Source organism: Sphaerodactylus townsendi, linkage group LG11 (genome assembly GCF_021028975.2).
Source record: "Sphaerodactylus townsendi isolate TG3544 linkage group LG11, MPM_Stown_v2.3, whole genome shotgun sequence".
In the NCBI taxonomy this organism is placed as follows: Eukaryota; Metazoa; Chordata; class Lepidosauria; order Squamata; family Sphaerodactylidae; genus Sphaerodactylus; species Sphaerodactylus townsendi.
The window spans coordinates 55209826-55231537 of NC_059435.1; the positions used below are offsets into that span (position 1 = coordinate 55209826).

At 39.1% G+C, this 21712-nt stretch overlaps 1 protein-coding gene across 1 annotated transcript in view; it reads left to right on the top strand.

Moving 5' to 3' along the window:
• The window catches only part of MALRD1 (MAM and LDL receptor class A domain containing 1), a 268644-nt gene that overhangs the window by 86626 nt on the left and 160306 nt on the right, over positions 1-21712 (top strand). The window contains exons 15-19 of the mRNA XM_048510491.1: positions 1533-1689; positions 7222-7332; positions 8030-8243; positions 13009-13256; positions 15391-15676. Of these exons, the coding sequence (XP_048366448.1) occupies positions 1533-1689; positions 7222-7332; positions 8030-8243; positions 13009-13256; positions 15391-15676 (1016 nt within the window). The remainder of the gene's footprint in view (positions 1-1532; positions 1690-7221; positions 7333-8029; positions 8244-13008; positions 13257-15390; positions 15677-21712) is intronic.

Here is a 21712-nt window from a genome sequence, read left to right on the forward strand (position 1 = left end):
GAGAATCTGCCAGGTGGGGGTTGAAGTTGAGTGGATTTTGCTACTCCTGCCCATTCTGAGACTGCTGAAGCATGTAAGAGCCTGTGACAGCACATGTCCAGGAATATGTCCCACAAGTCCCTCAAATAATCGTAAGTTATAAGATGCACAATGTAGTTTGGCAAAAAGTAAGAATATGTATTTCAGTTTTCTGTTTCTGGCCATCTCTGTATCTTGTCAGATCAAATTTGTTCATATGATTATTTTTATGTAGTGAAGCTGTCTTGCATTCAGATTTCTCCTCAGTTTTGACATGTTTAATCAATTTTGTGAATGCTCAAAAGCGTCACTAGATTAAAATTCGGTATTCAATTTTCTTATAGAAGACTATTCAGAATTCTTATTCTGACCTTGACATAACTTGGAAATATATTAGATCAATCATAAGATGTGTCTGATGTGATCAAATGCAACCCAAAAATGTAGCTCACATTGGCTTCATCTTGAAATTGACTCTCAGAATTATATGACAGGTAAAGAAAATAAATTTGCCTATGGAATAGAACTGGACTGCATGATTAATGATTCCTCTTGTTGGCATAGTACTTGTCCTAAGAAAGTGAGAAGGTATTATGATTCTTATTATTGTATAAGCATGGATCAATTTTTTACTACCAGTGGCTTTTATTAGGCAACAATTATCATAGAAATTATTTGACGTTTATCTCCCAGCCTCAGATAAAACATGTGCATTCTTTTAAGTGATTGTATAAAGTTAACCTTTGACACCTTCACATTCTATCCTAAACTCAATTTGGCTAGCATGTATGATTCTGACATATAGCAGTAATCTTTGAACTGCTATTGAAACTAAAATGCAGGTTAGTGAGATAAACTTTCATTGGCACTTTCATCAGAGGGGATGCTATCAGAATTGTGATAGCACAAGCCATTTGGTGAATCATTGCTGCCATGCTTCTATATAGAAATGGACTATAAATGTCACACCTGTCTAGCTTTATTTAAGGGACCATTGAAAAGTACAAGTTCAGCATCAGACTTCTTCTGGGGGGCAGAGATGATTGACCAGGGCCCTTTCTGCATGCACAGCTTACCACAGATTTTCTCAGTGGTCAAACCTTGTGTCTTCGAAACATTTACTGTGAAATCATCCTGCATGTCTCCTTTTTCCCCATCCATGATGCAGAACAATCCACGGCAATGACACATTCAGAAAAGGTATTAATCTATGACAAAAAATACTGCTTTTCAATAATTTTATTGGTTAAAGCACTTTTTATAAACTAAGGCCCCTTCCACACATGCAGAATAATGCACTTCCAATGTACTTTGCAGCTGGATTTTACTGTGCGGAATAGCAAAATCCCCTTGCAAACAATTGTGAACGTGGATTGAAAGTGCATTATTCTGCACGTACAGAAGGGTCCTAGGAGAATTATTTCATTTTGTGTATTTTAAATTGTTCTGTTTTCTTCATACTGTTGGTATGTGAGCCATTTAATGTGTTTGATGTTTTTTCAATTTCTCCAAAGGGCTACCGAGGAAGGCTGGTATCTCTATGCTGACAGTTCGAATGGAGAATTTAGACACACCGCTGACCTTATGACTCCAGTAATTTCTCTTACTGGGCCCAAGTGCAAGCTGGTCTTTTGGAACTATATGAATGGGGCAACGGTGGGTTCATTGAAGGTACTGAAAGTCACTTCATATGAATATCTGAAAAAGCATTAGGTTTTAAGTAATGTGGACTACAACACTGACTTCGGCACAAACAAAAGAATATCTTCTCTATTACGATTCAGCTTCTAAGTAGTGGGGTGGGGTTGAAACCAAGGGGTGACTTTATACTATGCTCATAGACATGCTTGACTGGAGAAGAATGACTGGAGAAGCACATAGAAAAATTCTTTCAGTGGTTTTCACATGACTGGGGCTGCCTGATTTCAGTTTTGCCAGGGTTTTTTTCCACACAAAAAGGTTGATTTGCCAATACCTGGCAAGGAAAATTATGTATTCATAAGCTACATCGTGTCAAGCTAAGGTCTGGGAAACCCAGGTTTGAATCCCTGTTCTGCCATGGAAGCCTGCTGGGTAACTATGAGTCAGCCACACATTTTCAGCCTAATCTAGATCACATGGTTTTTGTGAGAATAAAATGGAGGAGAGGAGGATGATATAAGACACCATGGGCCCCCACTGGGAAGAAAGGTGGGGTATAAAGAAGTAAATAAATATTTTTAATTTGATTTGAATTTGTATACCACCCTCCCCAGAAGGGCTCAGGGTGGTGAACAGCATCAAAATATAATACAGCATAACATAATACAGTACATAACACCATAATACAATAACAAAGCTAATTATCCCAACAACAGTAAACAATTTCAGTAGACCTATTAACAGTATCAATGAAATTAACAAAATCAAATTAACATTACATATTCCCATCAAGTTAATCCAATATGGATTATTAATATGATTAATTCATTATCAGAAAATTAATAAGATAATAATGTGGATGTTTTTGCTAGATAAAGAGTAATGCATGTAGTGTGAGTGCAGATGTTTGTTTGAATTCACATCTGCATTGCAGGGGACATTCAAACATTGAACATCCAGTGCAAGCCCATTCATTCTCTATAGGCTGGATGAACATACATTTAAATGCTCCTGCAGCCTATGTCTCAGATATATTGATAGGTTGGGACTGGAAATGTTTAACTGTTTTGGGCTATACAAATGTCATATACCTTAACCTGGGTCTCTCATCAGATCTCAAAAGCTTAACAAGGTCAGTCCTCTCATCAAGAATCCCCTGAGGCGGGAAATGGGCAAAACCACCTCTGAACGACACTTGCCTTGAAAACTACATGAAGGGTCATCACAACTGTGACTTGGCGGCATTTTCATCATTGTTGTCAAATGTCACACAGAACTATTTTGTTGAGCAGAGTGAGAGAATTTTGAACTCTATATAAAAATATTCCATGTCTAAAGAATGGCAGCTGAGTTACAATCTCATAAGACAATTGTCTTCACGGTACTTAAAAATATGTAGCTCTATTTAGGATAGCATTGTTAACCTTTGATTTTTGATACAAGGAAAATATACTAGGGGAAATAACAAGATGTAATATGCATGAGAGGTAAAAACAGAGATTTTGATTAATGTTACACTCTCTGATTGTGAGAAACTGGAATGGAAATGGAAACCGGGAGTCTTGTAGGTCAATTTTATTTTAATTATTTTTTTAAAAAAAAACTTGCTTTTGCAGATAAGGTGACCTTGAACTTCTTGGAGTACAGATGGGATAAAAATTAGATCTGACCAATGCAAGCATATGTAATGAGAGAGAGAGAATGTTTTAGCAGATGCTTTCTGAATTTCAGAAACCAATGACTATTAATATCCCTCAAATTACATGTAAATAACCAACTTAATTTGCATTACTCCGTGCTATAACAAAATTTATTTATATTCTGAAAGGAGTGTGTATCAAGCAGAAATATTTGGTTATTAGCACCGTATATTAAATATTAAATAAATTTGGAAGAATAATTTCTGTGTAATAATGAATTTGGAATAGTAAAGAACATTTCACACCTGGAAATAAAATATGTTTTACGTTAAAAAGCTTAACAGTCCAGTCTAGAGCCCTGGGATGGCCAGGGATGGCACTGCTGTGGTATCACCCCACCATGTCCAGAGAGATTTTAGTCAGTACAGAGAGGAAAAATACAAAAAACCTTCCCCACCACTGAAAAACCCTCCATTAAGCTCAGTGTACTTAGGCCACCCAAACGATGGTTCAGGTGCTGGTGTCCCAGAAGCAGGGGCGTACCTAGGCGAACTTGAGCCCTGGGCAAAACCTGAGTTTGATGCACCCCCCATGGGTGGCCACCCTCCACCACCATGACCAAACAATGATTTTTTCCACCAGGTCGTTTCAAAGTCACCATCACATTATAGAACATCCCCAACTCACCAAATCTGAACATAGCAATGGGCCCAAAAGCACCACACAGCTGAAATAATTTTTTGGAAAACATTTTTTTTCAAAATGCTTTCAAGAATGTTTTATTACTGCTTATGAAAACAATTTTTATGAGTGTTGTACATCCTGTCCCCAATTGGAGAACTAGCATCACTTTCAATGTTATTTAAAACTGGCTGGGGGGGGCAGATTCTCCCTTGCTAAGGTGGATTTGAAATCTGGAGGCTCCCTAGTTTTCCAGAAACAAGTGGAAAATGCTGGAATCCACCCCAAAACAGCATCATTTTTAAAATGGTGTTTAAACTGAGGGACCTCACATTCTCCCTTTCAATCCATACCGAAGGGGGGTAGACTTGATAACAACAACAAAAACAACAACCTTTATTAGTAGGCACTGAGAGAGATAAAAGAAAGAAAGAAAACAAACATTGGTGGGAAGGGAGTGAATTTAAAAAGAGAATCTGGGGAAATTTAGGGGGTGCCTGTTGTCAGGGGTGCAATTATTAAGATAGCAGCACCAAAATTTCAGAGTATCTTCGTGTGACCCTACTGATGATACCACTCAGATTTGGTGAAGTCTGGTTCAGGGGGTCCAAAGTTATGGACCCTCAAAGGTGTAGCCCCCATCTCCTATTAGCTCCCATTGGAAACAATGGGGATGGGACATTCCCTTTGAGGGTCCATAACTTTGGACTCCCTAAACCAAACCTCACCAAACCTGGGTGATATCATCAGGAGAGTCTCCCAAAAAATCCCTGAAATTTTGGTGCTGCTAGCCTAAAATCTGCACCCCCTGCAGGCCAAAAACGGAAAAACACTGAAAATACAAAATCCCTCACAAACCTGCAATTTTGTCGCCCACCACAAGGTGGCGCCCAGGGCAGCTGCCCACTTTGCCCAATGGGAGGTACGCCTCTGCCCAGAAGGCAAAGCTGGAGTGGAATCTGATTAAGGTCAGCTCCACCCCTCGCCATGCTTTTGGAGCATCCCTGCTATGCTGGTGGAGTGGTTACATGGCACTCTGCCTCTGTCTGGCCATCATGGAAGGTTGCAATGGCTGCCCACCAATGGATGTGCCCCTCTGCCGGTGTAAGTGCCCTGGGAAGGGCAAATCTGCTGACATAGGGCCCACAAGTCCCTTCACGCACGCCCCAAGGATTGGGCTGTAAAGCTCTGATGCAGCTGAACTGAGACATTTTGGTTTAAGATGGCCTCATGTAAGTTAAGGGCTTTCATGGAAAACATTTTAGCTTAAAATGTATTATGAGGCATTTTTTGGTGTCAGAGGATGAGAACAGAGAGCCTAAAGACCATTTGGCATAGTACACAAGAGTTCAATTGGATACATACATCTTCATAGCTCAAGCAATAAATACATTCACATGTGAACTGAGTACTCCATGGATGCAGCAGGTGATTCCTGAAATGCCATAGTTTTTTTGATGCCACTATGATCATAATTACTCAGACAAATGTTGATTGAAGTAACTTACAGGTGGCTTTAATTTTAAAATGTCTTTTGCAAAAATATCACCTAAATAATCAATGAATCTTATCTTGAAGATATCCACTTGCTGCTTGCTTTATCCACAGCACAGTAACAAACTGCGCAAACTGAAATCAAAGCTGCCTGTCTGGACCACCTTGGTTGGGCCCTAATTCCATCTTGGGCCCTGCCTATCTCCTCCCCTTTCTTCTTCTTCTTTTTTCTTTTTCTTCTTTGGCCTTTAGATTGGGTGCCTGTGTATATGTGTTCTACACAATCTTGTTGTTTTAATTTATTTATTGTTATTAACTGCTGCTGAGTTTTAATGGGTTAACTTTTATGTTGTATTAATCTGCTGTTTGGAAACAGCCGTGTTGTGAGCCGCCTCGAGCCCCTCGGGGATGAGGCGGCATATAAATCAAATAAATAAATAAATAAATAAATAAATAAATAAATACTATACAGCATAAAATTACAATACGTTTACCTAAAAATGTCTGTTATAATTTGTGAATATGATGGAAGAATGCATGAAGGAAAATTTTTGTCTTTCCACTGCAGTTTTATATGATAAGAAAACTTTTTAATCTAAGGAGAATGGTAGTTTTATTTTGTCACTTAAGCAACTGGGAGACAAAAAAAATTGCCATCTCTTCAATTAAAATGAAAAACCTCCAGAATGTCCCACAGCCAAGGCTGAGGATCATTAATGCTGGCGATACATCTTGAGAGGAAACCCATTTCAGAAGGCTGATGATGTATAGTTCTGTCAGCGTTGTCTAGAAGCATGATTTGACATACATCACTATATGCCCATTCCTAGATGTTGTCAGTTTGATTCAGTTCAGACACTTTAGCTTCAGTGAACCATGTTTAGATAGTTGGCTCTTGGGAAGGGCCTGTCACAATTCAGTGGGTATTCACTCAAGCAAAAAGCTAGGAGGAAACCTCATGCACCTTCTGCATGTCACACTAAACAAGAATTGTAGTCCTAAAGACACTTGCCTGGAAGTATCGTGGGAGTGATTTCTGAGTAGCCCTGCTTAGAACGATAAGATTTGGCTGGAAAAGTTTGTTATGAAGTTGGAAATTTGAATGAACTGCTAATCTAAAATCAGATCTGAGAAATGAATATAACTATAGTAACTAGGGCTGGATTTATCTATAGACTGACAAGCTGAAGCCTAGGGCCTCAAAATCTAGGGGACCTTTGGCCAAGGTGTACAATATTTTTGACAGTCGTAGGCTTTTCTTACACATGGTGTAATAATGCACTGTAGTCTTTAAACAGCCCTTCAGCTGTGCAAAATGGAGCCACTACCACATGGCAGGATCTTGGTGTGTATCTGAGTAGGCCAATGATAACCAGAAAAGCAAAGGAAGGACCCACGAAACTGGCCCTGCCCAGATGGTTCTTGTATTCAAATACAGATACAGCGATTCTGATAAATTCTTACAGCAGACACTTCTGTGCCACACTAGTGGATCAAGTTGGACAGATTAGGCAGAAGTTGGCATTGTCCTAGACCAAAAAAACTGTATTTCAACAACAGCATATCCCACACTCAAAAATTTGCAGGATTATTTGCATGGACTTTTAAAAAATAAAAATGTCTCGAATTTGAAAATGAAATAAACTAATTTGAAATAGTTCATGAAAAATATACTATTTGTGATTTGCAAAACCATAGCTACTGTTCAAAATGTACATTTTCATTTAAAAATTTATTTGCTTTCTAGGTGCTCAGCAAAGTAGGAAATGTGACTACTGAAATGTGGGCTCAGAGTGGTCGTCAGGGTCCCCAGTGGAACAGAGCCGAAGTGTTTTTAGGAGCCCTTTCTTATTTCCAGGTATGCAGAGGTTTCATTCCCTGTTTTGGCAACTCAGAATCTTGTTGGCATCTCATAATGCCCAACCCAGTGAAAAACTGACTGTTTAGCAGCTGATCGTTAAATCTCCTTGAGTTTTTAAAGCCACTAATGTCTTATGTTTTTCTATCGTGTTTTTCCCCATTCCAGAACTACGGTAATTCTATTGTGTGCAAGGCTTCTTTATTCACAAACAGTTAAGTTAGCAATAAGTCAATGAAATTTAAAGATGATTATTTGACTTCTTGCCATTTTGTGTACAAAGCAGACCCTCATGATTATTATTGTTCTGTTGAGAGCACACCAAGACAGAGGAAGCCATCATTCAAGGCATTTGTGGCTAAGAAAGTCAAGAAGGTTTAAAGACCTAGTTTGTGGAGTTGTCCACTATATTTCACTTTTCTTTTCTTCCCTCATGTGATATATTCACGAGTACCTTTTGACCGCAATACAAAATAATACTTCAAACATATTGATGTATTATAATAGTTTTAATAATTACATTGATAATAATTATGATAATCTAACTCTATGGGATGCATCTCACCTAGATGAATGACTAAGGGTGCAATCCTTAGAAGGTCTACTCAAAAGGAAACCTCACATTATTCGATGAGTGTTACTCCTGGCAAAGTATCATTAGGATGACAACCTAAGATTCCTGTTCTCCATTTCACAGGTTGTCTTCCGAGCCAGACGAGGCATCAGTTATGTGGGAGATGTGGCAGTGGATGATATTTCTTTTGAGGACTGTTCTCCCATGCAGGTCCCAATCCAACCTTGTACTTCTGAAGAATTTACTTGTGCCAACAAATACTGCATCCCAAAAGATAATCTTTGTGATTTTGTGAACGACTGTGCAGATAACTCAGATGAGAGCCAAAGCATTTGTGGTAAGTATGATGGTTCCTTATATTAATAGACTGTCTCTTAATATGGTATTGCTTTTGTATGGTCATTGAAAATAGAAGTAAAATACATACATTAAGTTATTTTGAAATATTTTTTATATTGGAATCTCTCTAGCACACTTTATCACTCTCTCACAAACATCAACAGAAGTTCAAGATGGCCCATAAAATCAACCAGACAACAAAGCCAACGAGACAACAATCCAAAATTCCAGGCACACTTGCCTCAACTGTGTAAATGTGTTTGTAAGGTCTCGCAAGTGGGGTTGCACCGGCATACTTACACGTTGTCCTGCAAATGGCCCCTTCCACACAGACCATTTAGAGCGGTGAGAGGCCGGTAAAAATGCCAGTGTGGGGGAGGTGTTCACACCGATGCCACTGTTGGAGCACAGCTGCAGTGGCGAATACCCTCCACACTGGCATGACCTTGGAAAATGCCGCCTCTTGGAAGGCATCACTTTATCTGTGCTGCTTTTTTCCACCTCTTACCTCCTCTCGGCTGCTGTCCTCTACAGAGGCCAGGGGACACACCTCCTGACTTTACACTTTTCAGGTTCTTTCTAGTGATTTGTAAAATGTATAACAGTGATTTATGGAGTGATTTATGGAGAAGTCGATTTATGGCTACCAATCTTGATCCTCTTTGATTTGAGATTGCAAATGCCTTAACAGACCAGGTGCTCGGGAGCAACAGCCGCAGAAGGCCATTGCTTTCACCTCCTGCATGTGAGCTCCCAAAGGCACCTGGTGGGCCACTGCGAGTAGCAGAGAGCTGGACTAGATGGACTCTGGTCTGATCCAGCTGGCTTGTTCTTATGTTCTTATGTTCTTAACTAATGTGCTACTGACCTGTGTATGTCATTAATTTGCTATTTTTGCTTGCATGTGACAAAATATTGCTATGTTTGCCCACACAATCTTATGAGTGCTTCCTTGTGAGTAAATTTATCTTCAGTGTAGACCTGCTTAGGAGCTCTCTTAGCTATTAAATCAGCTTTCCCTGATTTTCTTATGACTCTAGTGTTATTTCTTGTGTTAATTCTAGGGCAGGCATGTTCTATACATGTTGTTAGTCTTTTTCTCTTTATTTATGATGATTTGCAGTGCACAAAATACTCATCAGGTTTGTCTTATTCATTAAACATCACCAGACATTAATATACAGTCTTCTAGGAGATATTTGGGGCCACTTATTTGTAATTAAGTAACAACAATGCAGTTAGTCGTAATCGGAATTTATAATCCAGATTGGTCCATACGCTCCATTAATTTACCTGGATGATAATACGAACTCCTGTGTATGCAAGAGCATGATCAGAGTGAAACAATTCCTCCTCAGATGTCAGCTATTTTCTAACATTAGATTACCAACTAGTTATGCTTGCCTCATTTCCAAGAGCAATACCTTTTGTTCAAAGTGTTCAAAATGATAGCCATGCTACAGTGATTTATTATCACCTTCTTGAGAACAAACCCTGCAGGGAATAACCTGCTCACAGAGTGATCCAGCCGCTAGAGTTGTGCCCTTCCGACATGAAGTATTGTTCCTTGAACAGATTACTCATATTAAAATGAAAGTATAGGCTACACTGTATCTTGAATGAAAATCTTTCCTGAGATTTATGAAAATGTGTGATAAAGACAAGCTAGAATGAATTTCTAGTGTTTGAATGGAGTTTTGTTTAAAGGCAAGTTCTGAACTTTGGACACAGTCACTTGGCATATATTAAAAAGTTCTCATTTGCATGTGATGAATGCCCTGGATCCTTTAAACAGAGTGTCAAGAATTAATTGACTGGTGATTGCTGCAGATGTAGTTTAGTGCACTTTTAGCAGAATGTTTGATAATATGATACTTACAGCCTAATTCACATGGCTGAGGTGGCAGAGTACGGCATTGCTGCCATGCTGCTATGCCACCTCCAGAGGGCTTTCAAGTGGCAAGGGGAGGCAGCAGCAAATGGAATTCCCCTGGCTGCCTGCAAAGCCCTCTATAGCCGAAAATGGAGTTATGCCACCCAAAAGGGCGAGCATAACTCCGAATCCCAAACCACAGCGTACCTGGTTCCAAAGCCCATGAAAAGAAGACTAATGTTGCCTCCACCCCTGGGAATGGCCTGGCCCGCCCTTCTCTGTTCTGGCAGCGGCTTGGATTCCAGTGTAGCTCTGCAGTGGCACCCACTTCTGGGTTTTGTTGCTGCAGAGCTGTGGGACATCTGGATGCTGGTGTCTGTGCCCTCTCTGCCAGTGGAGATGCCCCTTATGCCAGCGGATGAGTGAAAGATGCTGGTGCAACCCTCCCCTGCTCCCAGGAGTTGTTACCCCCACCCCATTGGGTTGTTAATGCTAGAACTTTACTTCATACACCTTTGTAGGGCTATGGTTCAGCAAGATGGATACTACTTCATGAAGTAACTGATTGCTGAACTGGGAACTAGGAGGAACTAAAGACAGATTTCACTGGTTTAACTGTGCAATCCTATGCAGACTTACCCCAGTAAAACCCAACTGATTTCAGTGGATGTAGAATGGAGTGAACTCTTCATAGCATTGCACTGTTAATTTTGCCTTGGATTTTTATGGAGAGATAGTCATTGGTTAAGTATGTTAGTATGTTAGTATCTATTGTTCCCATGTTTCTCAGGCTCATTCCGCACATGCAGAATAATGCACTTTCAAACTGCTTTCACTGCTCTTTGAAGCTGTGCGGAATGGCAAAATCCACTTGCAAACAGTTGTGAAAGTGGTTTGAAAACACATTATTTTGCGTGTGCGGAAGGGGCCTCAGTGCTAGTAGATCTAACATCTCTTTATTTGGATGGCTGCTTGGTTGCTAATTGCAAGCAGCAAACTCAAATACTTGGAAAAAAATTAAATGCTGCTTTTCGTGTTTTGTGTTTTGTGCAAGTAGGCTCTCTGTTGCATCTGTGCAGCTTTCTCTTTTTTCTTCCCACATCTGAACTCATTTGTCAGGAAATAATCAGCTTCCAAAAGAGATGCCTTCTTCTGCTGATTTAAGCCTGATATCGGGGATGAGGAAAAACTTGTGGCTTGTCTTCTTCGGATAGCCTCTACCCCCAAGCTGACTATGTTTATGTCAGTTGTGTGTTAGGACCACTAATATCATATTCAGATCATCCCTCCTCTACGTGACTTTAATATTCAGTATCTGTAATGTTGCTACAAGACATTTCTTGAAATAACTGCTCTGTTGGCTATTATTCCCTTTATGGCCTTACCTGGGTTTGGTTGGAAGAGCAGTCTAACTGAAAAGAAAAGTTTCAATCTATCTTTTTAGAGTCTAAACTTTTTGTTGCATTTGAACACTGGCAAAACAAATCTGGAACATTAATTTGTCATCTGCAATTTTCCAAAGGATTTTCATTATTAATTTTGCCAGCTATCAATATACTATAGAATATCATTATACTATAGAATATCTGGACACCGCCCAGAGCCCTTCGGGGATGGGGCGGTATAAAAATTCAATAAATAAATAAATAAAATAAAAAAAATTAAATTTCCCTAACTGTAAACTGAAAATCACCATAGTCACAGAATATAAAAGACCATAACTATTTCTGCAGACCTTTCTCTGTTTAATTATCTCTATTGGCATATGAAAGACAAAGTTACTACATTCACAGGTAATTTCAATAATTAACCATTTATGGTTTAACTCACAATCTGATTCATATAAGCATTATTTCATGTAATAAGTAATGTTTTGTTGGCTCAGATGATAATGTTTAAAAAACCTGCTTCACGTAGTTTTTGAGTGCTGATTTTTGAATAGATGTAATCCATGATGGGATTGGTTCAGTCCAACTAGGATTTTGGTAAGATTAGTGTGGGCTAAGTGTTTAAACTAGATTAGGGAGAACTATTAAGAGATCTGGGGTGAGGGACAACACTCAAACTGACTGGGGGAGGAGAATCCCCTTGGTACTGGATATCATCACTGTAACCCTTATACTGAACAGCAGGGTGGTACTGATGGTCAGCCTGTCTCAGCACAGATTGTTATGTGTTCAAGGAAAAGTGATACATGACTGTATGGTGTACTTATTTAGAAGCCATGGTAGGGTTGCCAAAACATTGGCAACTCAGTGGGCAGTCTTTTAGGGAACCCTAATGAAAAGGTGTGAAGAACAGTTAACAAGTTTCACAGTTCATGTGTTGGTTAAGCATGTATTACATCCTCAAAATACTTCAGTTTAGATCCTTAGAAGAATCAAATTGTATCTTTGAACAATCTGTACTGAAAATGTAAAAGTTTATCTTTAATAAAAATAAATATTGAAGCATTCTGTTTTTTTTTCTAAAAATGCTGGAAGGATCTATTTGTACACATATCTACCTATTTCCCCTGTTATACCTGTTCATTTGTGACTTGCATACAGTCTGACTATTGAATGTGAATTGCCTGTAATTCACAAATGAACAGGTATAACAGGGAAAAGTGGGTAGACATGAGTAGGCACACAATATGAGAATAAGCACGACTTAAGCAGGAAGCTGTTTGGTGGTCTAAAATCATTCCAGAGTTCCATAACGGTTTGCAAGCAACTGCTTAATGGTAGAATGCCAACCACATGCCAAGTCTCTCATTGGTAGAATAATCCTTAGTCCATTTTGAGTATATATACAAAATATGCTTATTGTTGTAGTATTAATTGAAGTATTTGACATTCTTTTAAAAATAGTAAGCATTTTATTTTTGTTGGGGATCTTTTGGAACCAGGGACATCCATCGGGCGCTGTGATTTTGAGTTTGATCTTTGTGACTGGGAACAGGCTCAGACCGATGACTTTGACTGGAATCTCAGAATTGGAGGCATTCTAAGAACAGGAACTCAACCAATTGCAGATCACACTTTGCAAAAACCATCTGGTCATTACATCTTCATAAAGAGTTCTTTCCCGCAGTTGCCAGGTCAAGAAGCTGGAATTTCTAGTATGGCAATAAGCAGAAGAAGCAGGAATTGCAAGGTATGTGAAGAGAGAAATCTAATAGGAACTATAAAAGTTTTTAGTTGAAAGAATGCAACATCATTGAAATGTCCCTTAGAGAAAGTGTGGGTGTTCTACATGTATGATCTTGTTCCTTTATTGAACTAAATGCTTTTGTAAAGAAGGGTTTGCTTGCTTCGTGTAGTGTATCTAAACAAAATTGGATTTTTTTTTCTGAACAATTTACTTATTCTCATGAATTAAAGTACTAATGGCTATTTAACCTTGGGTTTGGTTCTTTGGTTTAAAATTATTTTACAATAAAATATACAAAATCACTTGCATACTTCTGCTAAACCTTTGAAATTAAACAAGAGTATGCTAATATTTGCATGTAAAAGGACACTAGTGTAGTTTAAAATGTCATCTGGATTTTTAACATCTGGTAGCTGGAGGCAAGAAACATTTATTTTTCATGAAAAACAGCATTTTTAAAATACTTGCTTTGAAATTGGATTTTATTGTGTCATGGACTTTCAAAAAGTTTATAGTCTCAATTCTTAATTGCTTATGCAGATTTTTCAAGAGATTCAGAACTTTTCTAAGTTTTTGGCATTTTAAAGTATATGTTGGGATTTGTTTTACCCTGTGAGCAGTTTTTTTTACCCTGTGAGCATTAATTTTATCAGCAAACATTTTGCATATGTATAACTGTCAGTATGTGTAAATGTTTTCTGCATTGGAACACATGAGATAGAAGGCAGAACTAGATACAATGATTGCAGGTATAACACAAAATTCTGAAGCAGCTCAAATATGTCTTCTTGACTGGTGGAACGCATCTCCCCTCCAACTGTGCGGGCCCCCATGGATCTCCCATGAGTTCACGTGATGGGAGCCTGCAAGACTGAGCTGTTCCACTGGGTCTTTGGGGAGGCCGGCCACTGATGCCCCCCCCCATAACATCAGTGGACTCTACCACCCCCTCCCCCCTCTTTTAGGGGATTTTATAGTAGGTCGCTTGGTATTTAGAAGTGCTTGGTATTTAGAAGCTGCATTTTAAGGGGGTTTGGTTTTAATGAATATAGAGCCATTATTATTATTAATTAATTTTGATATGTATTGATTTTATCCATGCTCTATCTGTGTATCCTGTTTATCTTGTTGTTCACCGCCCTGAGCCCTCCGGGGGAGGGTGGTATACAAGTATAATTAATTAATTAATTAATTAATTAATTAATTAATTAATTAATTAATTAATTAATTAATTAATTAATTAATTAATTAATAAAATGAGCAACCCTGCATCCTGGTTTCATCCTCTTTCCCCAGAATTCATCAGCAACCATTTATGTGGAATGGAAGCAGTGAAACACACAATCTAATATCACTGCATGTTTCTTTACTGAACCTAATAAAGAGTGGAATTCAGAGAATGATTTCTTGCAGAAATATCCATCCTAATGCTGAATAAACATCTGAAAAAATGTTGCTTTGCATATAAACTTTAGGAAAATTCTAGTATAGAAGTGCCTTTAGGTTGATTGTTGCTCAACCTTGGAAAATTTGCAATAGGCTAGGGTTCTCAAGGAGTCTTGACAATTACTATTCATTATTGGACAATGTTGGATAGACCCAGCAACCAACATAATGGTATCTCAGATCCATGAGACTGGGGGTTGTCCAGCAAACAGGACACTCTTGCATTTCTCTCAAAGATAGGAAAACTCCTTAGTAAGGTGGCATTATCAGTACAAATGATGGTTCAACCAGAGTGACAATGATTGTTTCTGGTGTCCCAGATCTTGAATGGTCTGGCTGAGTAAAAATTGAGTGGCTAAATGGATTCATTTTTGCTCCTGGGTGAGAGCTGTATCTGGTTCTTCAGCCATGTCTGGTTCTTCTGCCATGTAACTGGACTTGTGTGTCTTTTTTGAGGCTTCAGCTGTTCTTGTTTCCAGTGTGAATGTTCTGAGACCACTCCTGATTTACTCAAATTTACATTCCACCATAGCTTGTGACAATCACACAGAGATCTAAAGTCTTGTGCATCTAGTATGCTAATAGAAATTTTTTCTATTCATGTAATAATTCTAATGTGAAGTAACACAGTTTCTATGATGGAAATAACATTTAATCACAATGTCCCATGTTCCTTCTGCTTTTTTTTCAGCTGGTATTTTATTACCACATGTATGGAGTTGATATGAGATCACTAACTGTCTACCAGGTTATGGCATCACATTCCAAAAAAATGTTATTTAATCTGACTGGGGATCAAGGAAATTTCTGGAATAGAAAAGTTTTACCACTAGAAGCAGATGAGGACTTTCAGGTCACCTTTGAAGGTCGTGTTGGAAAAGGTCGCAGGGGTGGCATAGCCCTTGATGATATCACTTTTACAAAGGAATGTTTACCATCATCATACTTCTTTCCAGATGAACGTACACCATCAACAGGTACCTAGAATTGTCAGTTTTTCTTTCCTTTTTTTTCAGATGTCAGCAGATCACTATAGAAAACCAAAGCTGACTGTGCTTTTCATACAAAGTATTCCTTGAATAGTTCGAGATAAGTGCTGAGTTACACACATACATCCATCTAGCTTTGCATGTGTGCATACCTGTACATCACACAAAACATTTTCCAAATGTACAATGAATTGACTGGGACGCCCAGATATCACCAGATAGTTTACTTAGGGATCATTGCTTCCATAACAGGAAATAATGGACTACCAGCCAGCCAGTGCAGGGATGGTTTGATGCTGGATTAGGATTCAGGAGACGAGGATTCAGATACCCACTCATTGATGAAGTTCACCGGATAACCTGTCACTATCTCTCAGTCTGAAAATAACTCAGAATTGTTATGAGGTTAAAAAAAGACATGAATCATGTGTTACTTTGAGGAAGGATGGGATAAAAATGTAACGTATATCTAGGGAGAGAAAACAGCAAGTTCAGCTGTGTGCAGTAGAGCTAAACTAAGGAGCATCTTCTAAAATGAGAAGGGTCATGTATCAATGTTATACTGAGAATGTTATCCAATTACCTTGCTCGCTGTGGGTCGCTGCATGTACAGCCCTTTGCTACTGACTTCAGTTGGCAGAATAACATACTACTTGCTGACAAGTTTGCACTCACAAAACATAACAATTCTCCCACTATATATATTTATGTCCACACAAAAGCATAAGGGAATTGTCAAGATTGAGACTTGTGACCTAAAACTCTTGTTTACCATCTAAAGTGCAAATTATGGGCTTCCCTTTCCTCAGCAGTTCCTAAAAAGTTACTGCTGTTAGTCTAGTCGAAGGACCCTACATAATAGAATTTCATGGGGTTCAGGGGTTGTGATAAGAATTCCCCAGAAATCATCACTCTACATGCATATGCTTACCAAGCAAATAGTTTCCACAAATTCCATGTTTGCAGACTTTTGGCTGCAATGAAGATACCATGGGCTGGATGCACAGAACCAACAATGGACTTCAACTCACGGTATTGGGAGTTTCCCACCTTTCCTTTCATTTGCAGTCAGCAGCATTCCCCAGAAGCTACTCAAGAGTGCAAGGGGAATCTCAGAAATGGTGTGGTGATGGGGCTGATGAACTATTCTGCAGCAATCACACACACACACACACACACACACACACACACACACAGGTTTTATCGACATTCCTTCATGGCTTAAGATTCAACATAATTTTTCTGAAGTTCTTTTTCTCTTCACTCCTCTCTTCTGTTTTATTAACCAATGATATCTTCACTCATTCTGTCTCTTTTTTCCCAGCTGAAAACTTTTTTTCTTTAGATCTTGATAAAGAATGCCATTTTTAACATTTCATGCAATGAAATTTACTTTCTAATTTACGCTCTTCGGAATACCATTCTCAAAGAAATAAAATGTATTGCAATTGTCAAATAAATTCTTGCAATTTACTGCCTCTTTTACAAAGTATTTCACATTACTGAAGCCTGAAGATGAGGGTTTCTTTGACAAAGAGATATTTTAATGCTGTTTCTTATCTGGGCTTTTGTTTAATATGGTGTGAAAATATACTGGGTATTGTGAGAATTTATGATTCTAGCTATAGGAGAAAATTAATGCTTGCAAAAAAAATATTGCTGTTCTTAAAACTCTGATCCTGATACATTCATTTTTGAAACTGTTGGTCATATTCATCTTGCCACTGTAAGTAGTTCTGAGTTTCTAAGGCCGTTTCCGCACGGCCGTGGAGGCGGAGGCCATTCGCATGCAAGCATGCGGGCGGCCTCCAGAGAGGCCGGCAGATGGCAGGCGGCTCCAGGGGTCGGAGGACAGCGTGGGCGGGGCTGCGACGGCCAGCAGGCCGACGACGGGGACACGGTGAGTGGGACGGGGAGGGGAAACAGCGTGTTCCCGGCGGTGCTGTTCGCACCGCGCCGCCGGGAACACGCTTTCCCCTCAAAAACAACCCTTTAAAGGGTTACTTTTTGTGGGCGGCCTGACGCCTCCCTGGGGGAGGGGGAGCGAAACAGGTCGGCGCTGCCATATGTAAGCAGCGCTGTTCGTGCGAACGGCGGGTCGTGGGCTACGCTTTTACCACTCTGTGGCCGGGCCGTCGTTTTTGGCCCGTGCAGAAAGGGCCTAAGGCTGCTTTGGAACTTCTAAATCTAAGCTTTGGTAAATGATTGTGTTTCAAATCTTGTTTATTATTATTATTATTATTATTATTATTATTATTATTATTATTATTATTATTATTATTATTATTATTATACACATAACAACACAGCACAAGTGTCTGGAATTCATCTCTGAATATCAAGTCCTTCCCAAGGACCTAGGATATTAGAGGTATTTGCATAGAATGTGTGCAGATCCTAGAAGTGCTGCTTTCTGCAGCATGTGGACTGATGTTCTGTCCAAGTTCAGGCTTTTCAGATGTTTCTTTCTGCCTCTTTGGGATTCCTCCCAAAGCAAGTAACTGACTACTGCATTGGGACTACTAAGCTGTTCTTTTTCGGGCCACAATCGCTCAACTTCAATTCCAGGGTAGGTCCTTTTTTTGTATTTCATGATCTTTTCCAGCTCTTTGTCCCTCTTACCCATGCTGTCAATCATAATCTCACTGCAACATCTATGATCCAAACATGTTGTTTTTCTACCACTGTTATGTCTGGGGTGTTATGTGCCAGGTGTTTGTCTGTCTGTATTCTAAAGTCCCAGAGTATTTTTGCTTCTTCATTTTCTGTGGTCTTCTCTGGTTTGTGCTCGTGCCAGGTCTTGCTAAAGGCAGGCCATACTTTTTGCAAAGGTTCCAGTGCACCATTGCTGCTAGCCTATTGTGATGTTCAAGATAGTCAGTTTGGGCTGTTTTCTTGCAACAGCAGATGATGTGCTCCACAGTTTCATCATTCTCTTTGCAGAGGCGGCACTTTGGGTCATAAAGCTAAGCATTTTTCAGGGATGTGTGAATATGTCCCTGCCATTTCTTTGTGACACTGTAAGTTGTTGTGAGTTGTTTTTGTTTCTCCATATTTGTTGGTGGGATTTCTGATTCATCCATTGCTTCTATGGCATTTCTGTGGCATGACAACAAAAATGTGAAACATTGAATGCATTTAACAAGAAAAAAACTATATCCAAGGGAAAGTATATGATGTGAAAATAGAAGATGAATGAACATATGACACTGCCTTCTACTGAATCAGCCCCTTAGTCTACCAAGGTCAGTGCTGTCTTCTTGTAAATTGACTGTACAAAGCTTCAGGTCAGAGGTCTTTCACAAGTGATCCTGTGAAAAAGCCAGGGATTGCACATCAAGCATATGCTATACTACTGAAGACTAAAATACACAATATTTTTGTTTACCACTTGTCTTTGAGTTCATGACATTGTTTAGAGTAACATAGCCCACAGAATGTTTCTATAAAAGTCCCAGGAGCTGATTTTGCTGACAATGAGCACTATTCGTGAAGGAGGGGGAGCTACTGCTTCTCTCCAAAGTTTTGCTGATCCCAAAGAACCTCCAGTGGGAAGTTATTTGCATAACTTTGGAGCTGTGAGTGCTTGAACGACTCAGCTTTGAAGTAATTCAAATAACTTCCCTCTGCAGGTTCCCAGAGCAACAGTGAGCAGACACTGGGCTGATAGACATGCCATCCAACCAGAACACTTCTTAGCCAAGGAGTAAGTTCTAAGGCTACCTCCTTCTCAAGTGGCATGCAGAATCTGCAAGTAAAATAATTCTTTTCTCCAGAGACACCAGTCAAGTTGTAGGCTTCTTCCAGGAGGACTGACATGCCAATAAACTAGTTAATACCTGATAGCTGGAATATTTTCATTAAAAGGCCTTTCTGAACCAATTAACCAGCAGTGTGATTGAAGGAAACACTGCACCAAAAAGATTGTTGGTTCTTTCCATTGATCTGAAGAAGAAAAAGAAATTGGGGGTACATGGGTGGGAATTGCTGAAATGAAGGAATGAACACAGAGTGTGTGTACCCATTCTTCATAGGACAATTTCTGTAGCCCCTAAAACAGGGAAACTCCCTTTTGCTGGAAAATTGAGAGGTACAATCCTTTGGGCGTGAGCTATATTCCCTAAGATTTCTGTTGCAGTTTGGAATGGGGGAAAGCAAGTTGCAAATGGAAATTATGTTTGTTGTTGAAACCAATATAAACACCACCCAAATAACAGTAATGACCCTGAAAATCAGATGTAATAAGAATCCAAACTGTTTTCTAAAAAAAAAAACCCCAAACAAACTGAACACAAAATAATTCTGCAAACATTACTATGCTCAACAATAAATTCTTGGTAAAAGGGAACAGTAAACCTATCCTACAAATAAACTGCATAAAGCAGGCATCCCATCATGGTGACTGTGGGTACAATAGTTCCAGTTAACACCGTTCCTGAAGCCCACCAAGTAAAACTGGGTAGGGCCAGATTGGGCTTTTGCTCAGCAGGACGTCTGATTGGCCATTGGAGTGAAATTTTTAAAAAGGTGACTACCATAGCATAATGATTTTCACCAAATTACTTAAGGTAATCTGTGTTTATGATATATATTTATTTTAAAGGCATCCTGTTAAATGTTGAAGTTATACTACTAGTGCAAAACCTCACTCCTTGAGATTTTATGGTTGACTCTGCCTCCTTTAGCAGCCATTTTGTGCTGAGCTCCACCTCCTCTGGCAGCCATTTTGTGGTCTCACTCACCACCCTGTGTTAGAATTCCTGGAGGCTCAAAAAAGTTGCGAGCCCCTTGCATGAAGGATTGAATATGGTGTGGTGTCAATTAAATAGAAAATAATAAATGACTGTTCTCATTTGTGGGACTTTGTCACATTAACTTTCCTTCGCAAATGTGGTACACTTCATTTTGAAAATACCTTGACAACCTTGCATGCACTTCAGTGCACCTTTCTACAAGGATGATATTTATTTCACTTCAGTCAAACACTAGTTAAAAGCACTGGGCACTTAGGAAACAGACGGAGCAAGTAAAAAGGGAAAGAAAGAAAAGAAAAAAGAATGACATGAACTAGAAGGTGAATTTGAATCATGGAATTAGGGACAGATCTGAAGCTGCACTGAAGTTACTATATTGACAGGTTGGAACTCCGGCCTGCCAGGTCAGATTCTAGGTAAGAAATAATGAGGAGAACAACTTTGGGGGAATTCTCTGCAATCATCTATATTTTTTTAGAGAACATACTTTCGGATGCTGTGTGTGTTTGCAACTATGTGACCCACTTTGCTTCTAGAAATAAAAAAAGGAAGGAAGATGAATAGAATTCAAAGTGAGAAGAGAAACTTTTTGTTGCGGTTCCCTTATCAATAAGGTACAATCTCAATTTCAGTTGGATAATTTGCACAAAATTAACCTTCACATCCTGAAAAGCATGACCCTCCTATGCATACTGTACTCTTCTACCTTCCCTGATATCCTATCACTGCCCTTATTTTAGTTGCTGACAAATATAATAGTATCCCAGAGCCATTTAATATTAGGCAGCCCCATTTTGACCACATTGTTACCACACTATCTAAAATATGTGGTTTCTCAAAGAAAAAAGACAACTAACTGCAGAACTAAAGAGTAAATATTAGTAGTAAATTTGCTACCGTTCTAGATTTCTAGTATTTACTATCACTATTAGCCAATTTTGGTTGTAACTTTAATTCTACAAGGCTGAAGTGATCTGCAAATCCTGCCGTGGTCACTTTCACAAAATGTTTCATTTATAATTTTGAGAATATCATTTACAACCATAGAATGTTGCATGTATGTAGTCAATGTACTTGCTCGTGTACTTGCTTATTTTCTGGGTTTGCCCCCTTGTAGCTGTGTATGGTTTTGAAAGAGTTTTATTTTCTGAATGAATATATCTAATGTTGCTATGGCATCGACTTGGATCCACATGAACATTTCCATGGACAGAATGATTTTCATTCATGGAACATTACTTCCTCACTTTCTCCCTCCTGCTGCAGCCCC